Source organism: Malaclemys terrapin, chromosome 19 (assembly GCF_027887155.1).
Source record: "Malaclemys terrapin pileata isolate rMalTer1 chromosome 19, rMalTer1.hap1, whole genome shotgun sequence".
Taxonomy (NCBI): domain Eukaryota; kingdom Metazoa; phylum Chordata; order Testudines; family Emydidae; genus Malaclemys; species Malaclemys terrapin.
Window position 1 is genome coordinate 10,551,702 of NC_071523.1, and position 20,302 is coordinate 10,572,003.

General features: G+C 45.9%; 1 protein-coding gene across 1 annotated transcript in view; it reads right to left on the bottom strand.

Moving 5' to 3' along the window:
- TNFRSF1B (TNF receptor superfamily member 1B) overlaps positions 1-20,302 on the bottom strand; it is a 38,231-nt gene that overhangs the window by 16,399 nt on the left and 1,530 nt on the right. Inside the window, exon 2 of the mRNA XM_054009128.1 lies at positions 1,687-1,789. Coding sequence (XP_053865103.1) covers positions 1,687-1,789 — 103 coding nt within the window. The remainder of the gene's footprint in view (positions 1-1,686; positions 1,790-20,302) is intronic.

Consider the following 20,302-nt stretch of genomic DNA (forward strand, 5'->3'; position numbering starts at 1 on the left):
TTTCTAATTTGGCTCCATGTATCCTGTTAATGATTTAGGTTCTTAGGCCCCGATTTTTAAAAGGCATTTAGGCACCACTGCGCTCAGCACTGTAACGCCTTACTGATTTAGGAGCCTAAATCTCATTGACGGTTCAAGGGATTTAGGTTCTAAAGTGCCTAAATCCCTTTTGGGGAAATGTGACCTAGGCTCCTAAATCTCTTAGGCTGTGCATTGCTGATGGAAAAATGAGTTAATACCTTTAAAAATCTGGGCTTTTTTTTTTATATAAATCAACATGAAAAACCCTTCCGTTCAACTTCACAAATATCGACAACTACAGAGACTTTCAGTTTCCTATGCATTGCCCCAAATCCTGGGCTTGTTATTGTGAAATATTATAATAAAGGGGAGAAGGTGCCACTGGAGCTTGATCGCTATTTACTGCCAGAGTGTGAAGGTTTAATTATGAATCATGACATTTTCCTCCATTGCATTTCTAACACAGGAAACCAAGACGTTAAGTCTTGACATTTTTGGTCAATTCGAGCCACTTAGGCTGCTTCAGCACATGCTCGTTTCCTGCTTAATCATCCAAATCTCTGCGACAGGAACTTTGCACTTAGAGAGACAAAGAACATTTGCTCAGCATGTTGTGAGGTAAATGCCAGGGGAGTAAGAATAACTCTGATGGTTCGTCTCTTTGACAACAACGTATCCAAAGTTCTGAGCTCTCTCGGGGCTTTATCTCTATATGATCAAAATACTTGGTGGGCAATTACAACAACCAGCAACTAAAATGTCTTCACCTGCAACCAAAAGAAAGCTTTCTATGCTCAATAAATACTTACCAAGAAGATCTCACTACAAAATATCATTGGAGTATAAGTGTAGGCCTGGCTTGACATTCGTAACTTGCCTCATTTCTTAGTAGGCGTAATTGGGAACAATAGGAAAAGCCATTGCAAATCAGATCAGTGGTCCATGTGGTCTGTCTTTGAAAGTGATCAGCACTAGATGCTTCATGGGAAAAAGGCACCTAACTCCATAATGAACAATTATAGAATAACTGAATCTTCCCAGAGCTAGACTGTACCTAATAATACTGTGCAAATACTACATTGTACCCCACGCAGGGATTAACAGTGTATTTGCTATTACTGTACTCGGGCGGACATTGGCTAATAATGTTAAATTGGGGGCGAGGATTCGGTGCTGGTGGTTTAATTAGTTTTATATGTTATTCTCCTTGTATGAAAGTACATTTTTACAAATATTTTAATAAAAAGATTATGCTCAAAAAGTTGGCAGGTAAAACTGCATCTGTTCACTTTTAAGAACCTAGCAAATTCCCAAGAAACCCCACGCCTCACCAGGAAACAGCTGAATCTGCCACACTGCAGCTGGCATGGGATCCAAATCACGCAAGACAACACTTTGGCGCCAGACTCATTCAAAGGTTGGTTAAGCCAACAGGGTGAACCCTGGCCAGAAGTAATTCAGGCAACTGGCTCTAGGCCCTGCGATAAATGTTTCTTACAGTCCCAGGATCAAAAATACAAGGTCTTATGGCTGGGAGTATATTAAAGCAGCAAAAATCAGTAACTCCTCTGGCTCTCTCAATGGTACATGCACACCACATTTATCCAGAAATCAGATGAATTTAGCCTTACACAGTAATAGTCATAAATAACCTAAATCCATTACCTGGAGGACATTTGCTGCAACATTTATTAATGTTTTCTTCAAAGTATTCAGAGTCTGGGTCTTTGCACTCCGGAGTCTGCCTCGTATAAGGCAATGAATAGTTCTAGGAAAAAGAAAGGAAAAGTTGTCAGATGCAAGCATATTATGACCCTGCATGTTGTTGGTGTGTTTTGGGTTTTTGAATAAAGGAAAAATAAAAGGTTAACAGCCGTTTGAGACAGGGAATGTCGTTTCATTGTATGTGTGTACAGACCTCTAACTGGGGCTTTTAGCTGGCAAGCTCAAAACAAATAAATTATAACGTAGAAATTGAAGATATAGCGCTAGAGAATCAATGTATTTACAGCCAGCTTTCTTTTCAATCTGCTGTTGTGTGCATGACCCAACAGACAGAGGAAGCCGAGGCCATCTCTGTCTGTGGAGTAGCATGGGCCAGACTTTGTCCTAACTTACACCCCACTGAGGGCTGGTCCACACTAACCCCCCACTTCAAACTAAGATACGCAACTTCAGCTACGTGAATAACGTAGCTGAAGTCGAAGTATCTTAGTTCGAACTTACCGTGGGTCCAGACGCGGCAGGCAGGCTCCCCCGTTGATGCCGCGTACTCCTCTCGCCGAGCAGGAGTACCGGTGTCGACGGCAAGCACTTCCGGGATAGATTTATCGCGTCTACAAAGACGCGATAAATCGATCCCAGAAGATCGATTGCTTACCGCCGGACCCGGAGGTAAGTATAGACGTACCCAGAGTTGCAGCCAGGGCAGAAGCTTGTCCTATGTTCTAGCAGATGCATGTTGTAGTTCTTGAAGAGAAGTTAAATCCAGTCATTTCAGGCATGTTTAAGTACCTTATCTCTGTATCTTCATTATCCCTTGTCCTTGTGTATATTAATAACAACTTGCTTTCTCTTATGGGTTGCTAAAAAGTAATATTACAGAGAGGCTATTTTTAAAAGAGAGATTTCCCCCCCAATAAACCTCAAAACCTTTGCAAAAGAGACTCCAAATGCCACTGAAATTTCCTGATGAAATCCTGACCCCATTAACATCAATGTTTTCGCCCTCCATGTTATGGCAAAAGGCTGCAAACATCCACACCTCCCATCCTAGATTTTGGGAAAGTTCAGATTCGGGTAATCCAAACATCACAAGTCAGGACTATCTCTGTAACGCCCCAAACTGGAAACAAAGATATTAAACTACCACAAACACTGGGAAAGTTTGAGATCTGAACTGAATCCAGTACCAAACTTTACAGCTTAACCCCATCTCTTCTGTTTAACAATCAGTATTACCAATTGCAAGCATTCAAAAATCAGGAGTCAGGCACCCAAAAAATCATAAGATACAAATCAAGAGATTTTTTACAAAATATATTTTGGGAGTTCTTTTCAATTGCCTTCTGATTTCTAAGCCTTTAAGCTGCACTTGCTTCGTATTATCTAACTACCTCCATACCTAAGAAGGCTAGAAACGCAATTCTTTAAAAAATGAGATCTGAGATTCACATGCAGTCTCTTGAGTCCAGTACCTGAAGTTTCAACAAAAAAACATCAAATATCACAAGACTGGCAATAAAAATCGTAAGCGTTGGCAACGTTGCATAATCAAAAGGAGAACGTGTTTTGCATCATGTTACAGTTCTAACATTTCCAGCACCACTCTGGTGATGAAAATGTTAGGACATTCAGCAAAACCACAGTACATTTATAGATAGAAGGAACTGGGCCTTCTTCCTTCATTTTCATGATGACTTCGCGTTTAACGAGGCCTGTAGTTTATGGACTGTTTACTTTCTAGTGACAAATCACTACACACAAACATAAATTGTGCAGCTTGTAAACCACTGCTCTGCAATTTTTTCCTTGTAATTTCATAGCACAACGAACAATCTGATCATCAACACTCCTGGTCAAAAATCCACAGTCCATCAAAATCAGCTGTGATCAAAATAAAATCCAGCCCCAAGCAGCAGGCCCTAAGCACCGCTTGACACATGGTTCTAGTGTTTAAAAGTGAATACATGACAATGACACCTGCGCAGTTCTGCTCCCTGTGTGCATTCAGTCTCATATCTCCCAACTTCATTTTTTTTAAAATAAAGGTACAATTTTACAACTTTTTACTCCCATCAGGCTTTGTGAGCCATCGCTGCAGGGGGAGAGGGAGATGGATTATGTTCTCGCCCATACATCAACAGAATTAACTGTGGAACCGCTCCAGCACTACTGAAATGGATAGGAATCTTTCCATCGATTTCAACAGACATTGGATGAAACCCTAAATTCCTCTCCTCTGCAGCCCTTAATTACATCCAAGCAACACCAGTGCAGGCAAGAGACTCTGTCCCTACCGGCAAAGAACCGGTGCCATCAAACCCAGGCCGCCAGATGAAAGCAGGAAGTGGTTTTATCATTGTCAGTACTTTCTGATACCATTGCGGACTTCAGAAACCTCTTTGTTTAAAACCTGATCAAAATAAAATTCAGGAATGATGCTTCTGGCAACAGTGATGCCTCTTCTAATGGAAAGTGGCTGGCTGTGAGTCTCCTTTTTTAAAACCTATGTATATGGCAGGTCAGATGAATACAGAACAATCATAAAACACTCTGGACCAGATCTTCAGGTGGTATAAATTGGCATAGGTCAGTTACTTCAATGGACAAATGTCTGAATATCTGGTCCTTTATTCTCAAAGCAACCACAAAAAGTTCACTGTGCCTTTAAAAATAGTAATAAAGGAAAGCTTTTTGTTGGGCAGCAAAAGTGTAGGAGTTTCCTGATACATTAAAAGGGCACAGCTCAGAAAGCACTTAACAGTCATTAATTCAATGAAGAGTAAAAAGACAATTGCGTCAGAGTCAGAAATCTCATTAACCCAGTTGTTATTGTAAGATTTATATAAACTTGGAGACGTGCCTCAAACATGGATAAAAAAAAGAAATAAAAAGCAGGAAATATCCTTCCTCCTTGTAAAAAAAAAAAAAAAACGCGTTCATATTCCATTGTGTCTCCTCTTCAGGGTCTGACACAGATATCCACTTCCCACTTTCATTTAAAGGGAACCCCACTGTTTTTCTTCTAGCTGGTAGAAATGTTTTGCCCTTATTTTTAGCAGTGTTTGAGAACAGGGCTCGGAAAATCCACTTAGCCAGTGGCAATCACCAGCAAGACTGACTTCTCGGACCTTGGATCCAGCCTGTGCCCAGAACCGGGTGGATTTAGCCTCAAGAGGCCCTTAAGGAGAAGCACCTGCAATCCATTCTGCCTCCCCTCAGGAGCTCTGGGCGTGAAAGTCCAGCAGATAGAACATTCAGAAGGAGAATGCCCCTGTCCCAAGCACTTCAGGCACCTAACATACATAAAGTACATCTCTCAGCGTCGTCTTTTTCTTCAGCACCACCATAACATGAAACCGAGCGAACTACCTCACTTAACTACCTGCACTGATCGCTCAACTGTAACTACACAACCATTATCAAGACACTAAGGGCTTGTCTACATGGGGGTTTTGAAGCATACAAATAGAGTTAATCCGCTTCTAAAACATGAGGCCTACCAATGATGCAATGCGTCACAGCGCATTAACGCTGCACTTCACCTGAAATCTGGACTCCTCTTGCGAAGTGGACCAAGTTTGCGGAGAACTGAATTAGTTCGCACTGTTGTTCATGTGCAAGCAACAGCTGGCATCACTGCGTGCCTCCAATAGCTATCCCACATGGCTTTACAGTCAACCATTACTGACCGGCTTACATCCTGTGCCCTCCCCTGCCTTGGTGTCAAGTTCCCAGGACAAACCCTTCCCCCATTTAAAAGCTGGCACGGAACCAGATTTTGGCCACTTGCTCCTGGATTCAAGCGTATCAGCATTCTTGTGACACTACAGCAATTCTACCCCACAACCCCCACAGCACACCTGGTGCTGCTGCTTGGAGCCGTGCTAAGATCCTGGAGCTCACTGCCATCTGGGAAGAAGTAATCGGAGTAGTAAGCTCTCGTGGCCTGCCACCAGCATAAAGACCTGTTAGTGGACATCTGCTTTGCAATATCTACAATGTGACGTCCCTGGTCTTGAACCCAGGCTTAGGAGTCTCAAGATAGCCGCTACATCCTGGCCATCACCCAAAGCCTACTGATATCTGGTGGGCTGAGAAACGACTAGGACTATAGCCCCAGCCAAGGCTCCACCCACGGGAGCTCTGGTTGGAGGATCGCCCGGCTCCACCAATTGGTCCAACCACGCTGTTTAAGCCAGGAGAAGACACAGGAAGTTTGTCCAAGCAACCAGGTGGTATCCTGTTGTGGCTGCTTCCTGCATCCAAACCAGTTCCTGATTCCTGCTGGCTCCTGCCTCACCCCGGCCTTTGTTCCTCCTCCTGCCCTTACATTTTGCCTCCAATCCTCAGTGGCCAGATCTTTCTCTGGCCCCAGCCTCCAACTTATGACCCTGACTCTGGCTTGGCCTCTGGCATCTGACCTCAGCTCTGACCCTTCATTTCAATTCTTGGTTCTGACTCTGGCTTGACCCCTGGCTCTGCTAACTGGCAGGTGACTCTCCACCCCAGAAGCCCTGCAGACAAGAAGAGGAAAAGCGAAGGCGTATACTCGCCTCTGACTCTAACCCCCCTTAGCTGTTCTGCCATACCCTGCACTTTCAGTTTTGGCTGCACTATTTTTAATGTTTTTTCCACAGTTGGCAGCTTGATTTGTTAAGTGTATTTTTAAGTAACAGTTGTTTTAATACTGGTTCAATTAAAAACTTTATTTTGATTTGTTATATTACTGTTGGTTGGCTCTTAATGAAACCAGTTTAAAATTCATCCATTATAACTCATCGCTGCTCTGAAGCCAAAAGCCCCTTCATATGAAGGGGAAAAGTCACAGGCAGGGTCCCACTTCCAACACCCATAAGCTACACCACACAGCTCACCATCGACCCAAACACCTCCCTCCACGGGCTAACAGCTGGATGCAAAGCTGCACATTTTCAGGCATGAGACTTGAGAACGACAGGCATCCCTAATAACATCCCCTGGGTGTTTCCATTTTCTATTTTCGGTGGCTGCTCAAAGTGCCGAGCAAGTGTCTGCACCTCGGACTCCCACTCATCTTGCAGGGTTTCTCCCTTAGTCCAACAAATATTGCGCAGAATGCAACGTGCTGCTATAAATGGGCAGCGCAGGTTTTTTTCAGCAGCTTCTGAACCTAGTCCACAAACAGCGCCATCTCCCTTTCCACGGGCCAACTGCGCTCTCCACTTCCATTCTGCAAATTCCTTCCTTTTGTCCAAGAGGCCTACAAATGGCGTCGTTAACCAGGGAAGCAGAGGATAAGCCAGGGTATAACCAAAAGAAACCTCACCACCATTAATGTCCATAGGGTTCCTGTGAATAAATATCCTATCTCTCAAAGCTCAGCTGTATCACCACAGCCCCTTCCTGGCCACCCTACATTTATGTTTGTAAACCTGCCACGGCGGTCAGCCGGCCCTTGGAACACCATTGCGGAAATTCCCCTTTCTGTGCCCTAGTACAGGGGGCAACTGATGGAACCCATGTGCCTAATATAGTTTGGGAACACCACTGGTGCAAAACCTCAATAATTTTCTGAGCATTACCCAGCTTTATAACCTGGTGCAACAGTATCTTTTCCAAGGCATGACACACCCCTATGACAGTGGCCCCAACAGTCTATCTCCCCACACCAAACTGGTTGGCCACAAACTGGTGGCACTCTGGAGTGGCTAGCTTCCAGATGACAATGGTGACCCAGGTATGGGGGAGCACAGATTGGTATGGTGCCTCTGCAACTCTGCAGTCAGTTCAACACATCACTTAAAAAAAAATCCTGAAATTCTCTCGCCAGTGCTGGTCATCCCAGGTCCACAGAACAATCCTTTCACACCAAGCCACATTGGTCTCCAAAACCCAGAAATAGCACTGCATACTGTGTAGCTGATCCAGGAGCCGGTCCTCTAGTACCAACTGCTTGGCTTTCTCTTCCTCCATGCTCCCATCCTGCTTCCACCACTGCTGAATCTCCCGCTGCTCCCGTTTAGCGACGTGACAGGTGGTCTCCAAAGCTGAAATTGTCCAGCTTTGAGTGCTGAAATACACCCCAAGCAGACTCCGTGTGATCACAACTACCACCACAGCGGAGCAGAGCATTGCCGGGTCCATGCTGGCCGACAGCAATTCAAAAATGGCGCTAGCCAGCACAGGATGGTGGAGACATGGGATTTCTCAAAAATCTGAAGCCCCCTGACTTCCCACAATTCATAGCAAAAACAATCCCAGGAGGTCCACTGCTGTGCAGTGAAGCAAAGGACCTCACTCTCTGAGAAGGCAACACCTTTGGTTCACAACAAGCCACCACTGTGCATACACATGACGCAAACTGAGAAACAAAACAGGAGTTCCACGTGCATGCTATTGGTGCAGCTCACCTACAGCGCTTTACCAGACACAGCGCAACAAGCTTCACATTCACACACACACACAAGCCCAAGGAATGGAGAACACCCCGGATCCCGACCGACTGGAGTGGTTCGCTTCCATCTGGCTCAGCAGTTGGAAGGAACTGAGGTGGTAGAGGGCACTTGCGCCCCCTTATATAGCCCCATCCTCAGACGCTGCTTTGAGACAGTTCAGCACCATTAGACAGTGCAATATCCCTAAGTGGGAATATGCGAGCCACTGGAAGAACTTCCCGTCAAGTGAAGGTGGGGCTGAGCCCTTCCTTTCTATCAAACGTAAGCTTTCACTTCAACAACAACAACAAAAGAAAAAGGTTTATAATACTTAGGGTTAGGGTTCCGTGTCTGTCACAGAGGTCACGGATTCCGTGACTTTCCATGACTTCTGCAGCGGCCGGTGTGGCTGACCCCAGGGCCGCCCAAGCAGCTGCCACGGGGCTGATGGAGCGGCTCCACAACCAGCCACTTGGGCGGCCCTGGGTAGCTGGCCTTGGGGATCCCCGGAGCAGCCGCCGGTGTGGCTGGTCCTGGAACCAACGGAACAGCAGTCCTAGGGGCGGCGGGAGCAACAGTGGGTGGATGGCCCTGGGGGGCCCCTGGCAGCTGGTCTCGATGGCCCCTGGTGGCTGATGCTGCAGGCCCCCCCCCCCCCCCGCAAGCGTCTGCCCCTGCCATGCCCCCCAACTAAGATTTAGTCAGAGGTATATAGTACAATCATGGACCGGTCACAGGCCGTGAATTTTTGGTTACTGCCCATGATTTATCCATGACTTTTACAAAAAATACCCATGACTAAATCGTAGCCTTACTTACGGTGGTTGTGAAGAAAATCTAGTGAATGTAAAGCAATAGTACCCCACCTTCCTGCTTCTACCGCAAAGCGACATTGACGGGACTCTGGTCAGTTTCACAACAGCACTTCAAAATACTGTAGACCTTGTGGATGGCTGTGAAACTGACCAGAATAAGGACACTTTCAATCTGCAGCTACTTGAGACATCTTTGAACCAACGTGCACATTCACTGGGAGCAGGGGGGATCCCAAACCAGAGGCTGAAGGACGAATAGAGTAGCACAGTGCCCACCCCCTTACCAGCACCCAAACACACACAAATACAGCTTACAGCAGACACCCTTCGGGGGAAGGGTAGAATAGCACAGACCCCTCAACATCCTCGAGGCTCCAGGATGGGGTGGAGAAGGCATACAGGAAGCCCCTTCTCCCTTTCAGGAGCCACAGAAGGTCTTCAAATGTTTTAGATCCCTACACCCCAGAGACTGATACAAAAGTGGAGTTCCTAAGCAGCATCCTGGTAGGAATCGCACCTTCTCAGCAGCTGAGACAGCTGGGTTTTTCAGTAGGATATTGCCCCTGCACTTCATCTCCCATAGTTCCTGGCTGCTAGGTTTGGTCAGGCCTGGCTGCTGGGGGCACAGAATATTTTTCAAGTTTTGTAGCCCCCCGGGATGAGAACAAAGCCACATTCCAGCTCTAATAAGCTCAAAAAGCTGTGAGCATGTTCCCTTTCCTGAGCTACAGTCAAGGGTTGGGGACTCTGAGGCAGACAATGCAGCCCTTTTCACCAGCAGGAGCTTCGATTAATTCTTATTTATAATTATTCTCATTTATATAAAAAGGAAAAAAATATTTTCAAAAACGTCTAGGTTCAGTGATCCTTGTTAATGCTGGGCTTGCTATAGTAATCTCACAGGAAGAGTAACAAGTAATAGAGAAACCACACCATTTGCAAATGTGAGCTGACAGCACTTCTGCTGCAAAAGCTAGCAAAATAAAACAGGCTCTGCTGCTGGCCGCATTATTTTTAGATGAAACTCTTCGCCTGTTTATTAAGAGGAGGCCGATCAAGTGCAGTAGCTGCAGTTCTCCGGTCAGGTCATGATGAACAGTATTTAGTCCAACACACCTAAGGAATTTTTTAAATCTTAAACCTTCACTTCAAAAACAGAGAGAGAGAGAGAAATAAAACAAACCACATCATAAATTATCCTGCTGGTGAGGCTTCCCGGCAAGACACATTCTGGTCTCATTTTCTGCACTGTCTTTTAGATGTTGCAATACTGTCCTGGAAGCGTTGAAGAGACAGAAAAACCTGTTGCTCGATGGGTTCACATCCGCCTTTCAGAAATGTTGCTTGACACAGTGCGTCTATTGACTGATACGATCACACAAAGTTTATCTGATTAGTGGTGGCTGTTGCTGACTAACTGTTAAGAAATTGTCAATTAATCCTAACCTAAACTAAGAAGAATCTTATCACTTTGGACTTGACTTCTCGGCTGAATACAATGGGCCAGGTTCTAATCTCATTGTTAAAATGTCCGTGGAATTAATTCTTATTTACACTGGCATAAGCAAGAGCACAGTCAAGAACAGTCAGATAGATCTGCAGTGCAAGGACAAAATTAGGCCTCATTTGATGTTTAGCTGTCCTAAAGCTAGGTTACTTGGCTGCAGGATGATTCCTGTTTTCCCACCCTTGCCCCCTATGCCAGGGGCCAGAAGAGGATGAGTGTAGAAGCTGTTATGCCAGGCGAACCCTCAGATGCACTGGTTTTATGGTGGCTCTACACTGGGATAGTGACAGAACACCGGTGCAGCAGGGGCCAGAGTCTGACCTAACATTTTTCAATTCCACCCCATTTTTGTGCAAGTCATCTCTCCCTCTGCTTTAAGTTGTACCTCTAATTACAGCGCCTAACTCGTATTATGAAAATAAACTCTTCACCTGAAAAAGAATGATGTAAATCTGAAACCCTTTCATGGGCTGATGTGACTCATACCATCACTCAGGAATAAAATCTGATCCCAGATTAAAGTTAATCATAACCCAGAGTAACAATCTGGCACAAGACAAGTTTGAGAAGAACCTTGCGCTGAACACTTAGAGTTGTTCAGACTAGACAGTAGCATATGAGGAGGAAAGACTTTTCAGAGAATGGAAACATCTGAATGATGTCAGTGGAAGCAAAACCCATTTCCCAAGAGCAGGCAGAGACACTTACACCAGAGATTTTGATTCACCCTTTCATAACTGTTTTCTACTGCAACCTCTGTACATTAGCTGAGCAAACTTTGGCATGTTGCTACAGTGCTGGACTATCATCAGGACAAAAAGGAACAAGCCTAGTACACAGAACAGCACAGAGAGGGGAAGTACAGTACAGTAGACAATGCCCAGGACATTAGGCAGAGCACAAGAGGTGACATGCAAGAAGTGAGAGACCCAGGACTCTGTCCCTATTGAGTTAAACACACAAATGCTTACAGCACATTCCACTCTGCAGGGTGTATTACAGACTCCCAGCAACCTGATGGTCTAACCCAGGGGTGGCCAACCTGCGGCTCTTCAGAAATTAATATGCGGCTCCTTGCATAGGCACGGACTCCGGGGCTGGAGCTAGAGATGCTAACTTTCCAATGTGCCGGGGAATGCTCAGTGCTCAATCCCTGCTCTGCCCCAGGCCCTGCCCCCACTCCACCCCTTCCCCCGAGCCAGCCATGCCCTCACTCTCCCCTCCGCCACCAGAGCCTCCTGCACACCGCGTATGATCAGGGTCCGGAGGTGCTCATCGGTGCGAGGCACTGGGAGCGGGGCGGGGGAGCTGATGGGGGGCTGCTGACACATTACTGTGGCTCTTTGGCAATGTACATTGATAAATTCTGGTTCCTTCTCCCGCTCAGGTTGGCCACCCTTGGTCTAACCTACCACATGCTTATGAGGGAGCTAGCAGCAGCTTCTGTAACAAACCAGGGCCACAGCTGGTAGCTCATCAAAACACACATTTACAACACCCCTGTGCTCAAAGATTCCCAGAATGGAGCTGAGCCATCTCCTCCCTGCCCCCTTTGGGGGATTCGCACTCCAGGGACTGCAACTGTGCCTGGCCTCTCTGCTGGGCCCGATGGGAGGAGACTCACTCTCCTCACACCCCCAACCACAATCCAGACCCGCATGGTCGTATTAGAGGTCTTAAAGTTCAAATCCAGATTGGGAGTCATCCTTCCCCAAAGCGTGAGGGGCTTGGGACGGAAGCACTGAGTAGGCGCCATGTAACAGAGAGGACTGACCAGCTCTGAAGTTTAGAGAAGGTTCCTCCCCAACATTCAGGGGGATTTGCCCCCAGGCCACGCCCAGGTTTGCATCACCGCTGGCACAATGTGAAGCACTTCACAGGTGCTAGGTATTATTAGCATGATGCTGACTTTCTCTAAATCCTGCCCTCAGGCTCTGTTGCTAGCCAGGAACTTCCCCATTTCAGCCCTTAGCGTTCCTACACAGCCCTAACTGGTAACACTCCACTCAAATGCCATCTCCAAATTCAAAGGGTCAAGTGGAGGATTTTAAACAGGAACTGCCTCCTGTAGGTAAACCACAATGAAGTCATCTAACACTCGAACATCAGAACCTGTTGCTATGGAAAAGACTGTGGTTCAGAGACGCAGTCTGTTCAGCAGCAAGATCTCCTGCAAGAGGGGAAAATATAGAGCTTTATTTAAAATAACTGAGCTGGTAATTTGGAGGACAAATACTGTCAGGGCCAAATCCTGCCCTCAGACGGTGGCAACTCTCACTGAAGTCAAGGGGTGCTACGCCGTTGTAACTGAGATCAGAACCAGGCCCTAAGACCTACCCTCAAAGCATTGAGCTCTTCAAAATCACTTACTGCCATCACTGCTCTAAGACGGGGGTGGGCAAACTTTTTGGCCCGAGGGCCACATCTGGGTATGGAAATTGTATGGCAGGCCATGAATGCTCATGAAATTGGGGTTGGGGTGTGGGAGAGGGTCCGGGCTCTCGGGAGGGGCCAGAAATGAGGAGTTCAAGGTGCGGGAAGGGGCTCTGGGCTGGGACAGGGGGGTTGGGGTGCAGGGGGGAAGGTGAGGGCTCCAGCTGGAGGTGCGGGCTCTGGGGTGGGCCTGGGGGTGCAGGAGGGAGCTCTGGGCTGGGACCAAGGAGTTAGGAGAGTGGGAGGGGGATCAGGGCTGGGGCAGGGGGTTGCAGCGCAGAAGGGGGTCATGGAGCCGGCTCCGGGTGGTGCTTACCTCAAGCAGCTCCCGGAAGCAGTGGCATGTCCCCGCTCCGGCTCCTACGTGGAGGCGCAGCCAGGCAGCTCTGCATGCTGCCACGTATGCAGGCACCACCGCTGCAGCTCCCACTGGCCATGGTACCCGGCCAATGGGAGCTGCGGGGGCGGTGCTCGGGGCGGAGGCAGCACGCGGAGCCCCCTTGCTGCCCCTACATATAGGAGCCGGAAGGGGGACATGCTGCTTCCGGGAGCTGTGCAGAGCCACAGCATACGCTGAGTGGGGCAAGCCCCCGACCCTGCTCCCTGGCTACAGTGCCAGAGCAGGGCAAGCCCCCAACCCCGCTCACCAACGGGAGCTTGAGGGACAGATTAAAACATCTGAAGGGTCGGATATGGCCCAGGGCCGTAGTTTGCCCATCTCTGCTCTAAGACAAGTTTATGGGTCCATTGTATGAATAGTTCACCCATCCTGTACTCTCTAGGAGTAAAAAGGGCCAGAACAAGGCCTGTAAACTACTTAATGCGGGTCTTCTGCACAAGGGTGAATTTCACCCTATAAGCTAGGAGCTGGGCATATTCTGATAGCAATGGACAGTACAACTCTCCTTCCCTGACCATCAGCCCCCCAAACCCCAAAATCTTCTGTATTTTCCTTTCTTAGGACTATGGATTTTCTTTTCCTAGCTTACCTTAGAGTTTTATACTGCCACTCATCACCATAGCATCTGAGCACATTTTTCCCATCATAAACTAGGAAAGCAGGAAACTTTATTACGCACGGAACTCATTTCTAATTCACAAAAACAACATAAGTGTCCAAAAAGATCTGGCCCACACTCCGGCTTGAAGATGCAGGGCCAGAATCTGATCGCTGTCACACTGATGTAAATCCGGTGTCACCCCAATGGGGAGAGCTAGTCTAACAGACAAAATCAGAATCCAGTCAACAATACTTAATAAATCCTACCCGCCACTTGATTTTCTTTACTGGTCCTTGTCTAGAATACTGTATCTTGATCTCGTCTGTAATATCAGATCCAGAGACAGATGCTTAAGAGACCACAGCTGTCAGTGGCTTTCTGATTTGTTGCTGATAGCTAACTTTGGTTTACTTTTGATGATACATCTTCTAATACCAACATTCAACAATATGTTGAAGGTGAGAATCATACTTTTGAGATTTTAGTCATATATCCTGTTCGTTTTCTATGATCTTGCTCTGCTAACCATCACTGGTGTATATTAACTAAGACACTGCTCTGGGGCATACGTACACAAAAAGTTTGTACATGCAGGCTCAGAGTAAATGTTAATAACATTTATGTGGAATAACGTGGAATTTTATAAGAACAGTTATGAAATTGAATTAAAGTCCCTCTAATTCTGATACTGGTGAGCACCTTCAAGTTTCACTACTCTCCAATAGGACTATATCTGTGCACGTGCTGATATAACACTCAATTTCACTGACTAGGCCCTGGTCTACACTACACTCATGCTGGTATAACTGTGTTGCTCAGGTGTGGAAAATCCACACCCCTAAATGACGCCGTTATGCCAACCGAACTTCTGGGGTAGAGAGCGCTGTGTCAACAGGAGGACATCTCCTGTGACATAGCTACCACCTCCCATGTTGGCAGAGTACCTATGCCAATGGGAGAAGCTCTCTCGTTGGTGTAGGTAGCGTCTTCACTAAGCGCTACAGCAGCGCTCTAAGTGTAGACAAGTCCCGAGTGTCCAGAGGCCTGTATAAAGATCTGGAACCCAAGATGACAGGAGCTGTACAAACAAATATGAAGACATGGTCCCTAATCCTCAAATCTTACAACATAAGACAAGGGTCATGAGAAAAGAGGATAGATATTACACACAGTTACCATTTTGAGCAGAGTAAGGGAGAGGGAGGAATCAGAGATGACCACCTGAAGCACATGGAGAATGGTGGTGTCAACACTGGCAGAGAAGAGGGTCGGAGAAAGTTGCAGAAGGAAAAAAAAAACAAGGAAGCAGATTTGCCCATATTAAGTAAATACAAATTGATGGTAAGACATCCAGGAAGAGGTATCTGAGACAGGCGGAGATGTAAGATTGAATGGAGAGGGGCAGAGTGGGAGTGGGGAAGACAACAGGCAAATCATCAGCAAAAAGAGAGCAGACGAAATCATGTGAGGAGACGAGATCACCCAGAGAGAGGGCGTAAAAGGAGAAGTTCTGGTTATATAAAATTAAGGGGAAACATTCATAAAGGCTTCTTGTAATGTGGCATTTGGGGGATTTTTAATATAGAATTTCCTGGCTCTGCAGCGTTTGTGTATTTTAAACTACAATGTCCTATTTAGATTTTCTCCCTTACAACCTTAACTCCTGCTTAATATAATTTGAACTGTGAATCATACAAAGGGCATTAGTGCATTATTCTCCGTCATTGCCTGGTCTTCTTCCTCTTGCGTATGCTGCACTGTGCTCCTGAGACTACAATTTCTCTGCGTAATACCCACACCCCGACGTCAACCGGGGAAACGAAACTTGAATGCAGAGTTGTTCAAGGTAAATCCTAAATTAGCAGCCAGCATCTCTCCTGGCCGCTCTGTTTACATCAGTCTGGGAAAGGGGAAAAGTGCCAGATGAGTGGAACAATGTGAAGATACCAAAGAAAGGAACTCTCAGTGATTGTAATAACTGGCATTGTATCACACTTTTATCTGTGCCAGGCAAAGTATTGTGTAAGATCATAGTCCAGCTTATATCAGAGGCAGTTGATAGCGCTCTCAGAAAAGAGCAAGCTGGTTTTCAGAAAGGGAGTGGATGCACAGACCAGATCGTCACTCTATGAAACATAACAGAACAGTGCTTAGAATGGCAACAGCAACTCTACATGAATTTCATAGACTTTGAGAAGGCTTTTGATAGCATTCACAGGACCAGCCTACGGTGCATTCTGCGGGCATATGGAATTCCTTTCCGTATAATCAACATCATCAAAAGCTTCTACTTCAACTTTACATGCAGTGTTGATCACAGAGAGCTCAGTTTTGAAGTCAAAACAGAAGTATGTCAGGGGTGTCTCATGTCTGCAATCCTCTTCAACATTGCCATCGACTGGGTCATGCAGCATACAACAGGAGACATGCCAAGAAGCATTAAATGGACACTCTTCTCATCCCTTGAAGACCTGGACTTTGCAGATGATGTCACTCTCCTATCACATACCCAACACCATATACAAGGAAAAATAATTCGACTCAACGCATTCAGCCAGCAAATTGGACTGAAAATCAACCACAATAAGATAGATATCATGACCTCTAATATTGCCTCACCATCACCAGTACGGATACAGGATTATGTTCTCACCAATGTGGAAACATTCACATACACCTGTACCCCAATATAACGCGACCCGATATAACACGAATTCGGATATAACGCGGTAAAGCAGCGCTCCGACTGGGTGGGGCTGCGCGCTCCGGCGGATCAAAGCAAGTTCGATATAATGCGGTTTCACCTATAACGCGGTAAGATTTTTTGGCTCCCGAGGACAGCGTTATATTGGGGTAGAGGTGTACTTGGGCAGCACCATCCGCCAGGATGGTGGAACAAGCCAGGACATCCGGAACAGAATCAATAAAGCCAGGAACACCTTCAGGAGCTTAAATACAGTCTGGAAATCATCAAAATACAAACACCAAAACCAAACACAAGATTTATCAGAGCTGCGTGCTTTCAACACCCTACTTTATAGTGCAGAAGGCTGGAGAATGAGAAAGTCTGACATGTCTGAACTGTCTTCATTCCATACAACCTGCCTCAGAAAAATCCTCCCTATCTTTTGGCCCAGCACAATCTCAAACCAAGATCTATTGACACAGTGCAGCCAAGAGGATCTGAGCACCGTCATTGCCAGGAGGCGCTGGAGATGGATCAGTCACGTGCTTCGGATGGAAACGGATTCCACCACCAGAGTAGCAATAAGATGGACACCTGAAGGCAAGTGAAAACAAGGCTGCCCGAAAACAACATGGCGAAGAGCTGTGGAAGCCGAGCTGAAAAGTCTGGGGCACAGCACATTGAAAGACTTGCCAGAAACAGACAGGAGTGGAGAAACTTCGTCACTGCCCTAAATGTCAGAGGCGTAATAGGAATATCTGATGATGATGATGATGGAGCCCAAGCCTCACAAGCCTGAGTCAGCTGGCATGGGCCAGCCACGGGTTTTTAATTGTAATCTAGACATAACCTTCCCGGCCAAACCCAAACCCTGTATCCATGGCCCTTGGGAAAACTCAGAGATGGCTCCAAACTTGGCAACTTGGGCCCATATCTAGATACAAGGAATTCCGAAAATGATGCTGTACATAGGACCTAACTCACAGCAGGCCTGGTATTCTCATACCTGCCACTGGAAAAAAAATGACTATGGATCAAACAAACTGCAAACATTAGAGTGACATTTTTTGCCAGTATGTTGAACACAGAATCACAGGGTTAGAAGAGACCACAAGGGTCAGTCTAACCCCTTGCCAAGATGCAGGATTTGTTGCGTCTAAACCACCCAAGACAGATGGCTCCAGCCTCCTTTTGGAAACCTCCAGTGAAGGAGCTTCCACAACCTCCCTAGGCGTCTGTTCCGTTCTCCTACTGTTCTTACAGTAAGGAGGTTTTTCCTGAGATTTACTCTAAATTTGCTAAATTTACCTCCTGTTTCCCCTGTGACACTAACGGCTTTGCACAGCTCCGTTTACAGTCTCTTAGCCACAGAACTCCTTCATCCTTGCAGCACAAATGAAAATGTGTGCAACCAGCTAGCCCTGGCACACAGACCTAATGGTGAGACAAGCTGGGGAAATCAGCACGGTTATTCTGAGCTTCTTGCTTTGGTGTTTTAACCACCTCTCCCCCATTCCCATCCCTCAGCTGCCCAGGCCTTGTATCATGGTCATCGCTCATCCGGCCAAGATCTAAATGGAAATTCTTCGGAAACCAGTTATCACTTACAGGATGGGTCACCAGAGAGAGACCAGAGACACTCAGCTTGTGAGTGAAAGGCATGTGCCCTTGTGGGCTGCTGAAACCACTTCTATTAAAAACACCAAAACATTCTGGTTGACTGAAATGTTCTAAATGGCAAGATTTAGGCTCAGTTCCTGTGGGTAAGTGCAGCCTTTGACAAGAATCTTTCAAGTAACTCCGAATGAATGAGAAAAACAAACCAAGAAAAAGTGTGTCATTCAAGAGCTATTTGCTTTGCTAGTTTCCCCTGACTGAACCCTCCTGCCAGCAAATAAAATGCTGAGCTTTCATTAGATCCACTACGCACCGGTTCTTTGAACTGATCACATTTTGCAATAATGGGCAGAAGATCTCTTTTTTCCACATCATTATGGTGGCTGCAACGTTTCTGAAGTGACCTTTTTTTTTTCCCCCCAATCTGCATGTGATTTATTTATTTTATTTTTTTGCTGGTGAAAGGTGCAAGATTCACAGCCCAAAAAGACCAAATACCCCTATTTGTCAACAGAATGGGTACAGCATGGGCAGTGATGGTGAAAGCGTCCCCAATTCTCTGCCACCAGTGTGGGACCATGTGTAGGAGTGAACAAGGAGTTCACGGTTGATAACCCAATCAATCTTTGGCCTCACTGAAGCTGCCAGCAAGGGGCACAAGCAGGGCTAATTGTGAGGATTTTGGTGATGAAATGCACCACAAGACGAAGACACAAAGCAGGCAAACTGGCAACCAAATGCTAACAGCTTTCAGTCACTGCTTACCTGGGTTAGATTCAAACTGGAAGACTATGGCTGAAAAACTTGCTAAACTGTTACCAATCCACCAAGGTATCCAGTCCCTCTACAATACCACTGTATAACTCCAGGTATAATATATATAAAATACCATTGTGTAACACACCCACCCACACAGAGTTACACAATGGTATTTTATATATATTACACCTGGAGTTATACAGTAGTATGTATACGTATACACACACACACACACACACACACACTCATCCTGATTGTCTGGTCACTTTAGCTTTTCATCCTATAAACCGTAAATTAATATAAAGAAATACGTAAATAAATTGCACATCCTATCAAAGCTTCCCCAACATGGGAAATATTTTAGATCTTGAAATAAATAAGAAACGTACATATCAGCATGATGGAGGTAAATTATGAATGTCCAATTCTGTACCTATTCAGATAACGTCACCCATGTCTTGGCCTATATAATGTGTTTGTTATACTGTATAGATATTTTAAACATAAAAAGAAGAACAGGAGTACTTCTGGCACCTTAGAGACTAACAAATTTATTAGAGCATAAGCTTTCGTGGACTACAGCCCACTTCTTCGGATGCATAAGAAGTGGGCTGTAGTCCACGAAAGCTTATGCTCTAATAAATTTGTTAGTCTATAAGGTGCCACAAGTACTCCTGTTCTTCTTTTTGCGGATACAGACTAACACGGCTGTTACTCTGAAACTTGTCATATTTTAAACATGTGAACCAGAGGTCACTAAAACTATTACAAAATCACTTCTTCCTAAATATCAGAAAGGCAAATGACACCTCAGATCCCTCATTACTGTACTGTGCATGCAGATCAGTGTCAAGGTCCTGGGGCTCACCCCTGACTATCTCACCTTCACTGTGGTCCTGTTATCCAGGTCCCTCCCCTACTATCGACATTTGCTTGGAAGCTATTTTCAGCTCTTTGAATGTCTCAATTTTTCTGGTGTTCTTTTCTCCAGATTCCTAGTCCTGTTCACTAACATCATTCTGGTCTCCAGACTTCTACATTTGCTATAAATAAGCACCAAAGAGCCAAATCTTGGATTCTCTGCACATCCCAGACTATTGGAGATCGGGGTGTGCAAGGAACACAAGACCAGGTACATACAAAGCTTCACTGAAACTCTGTCTAAAGCAGCGATGCTCAGACTGACGCTCGCTCATGCGCCACAAGTGGCTTTTTAATGGGTCTCCAGCGGCTCTTTGCAGCACCTGATATTAAAACACTGGGTAATTTAATTAAATCATTAACCAATCAAGATGCTTTTAGTATGTTATTAACCAATTAAGTTA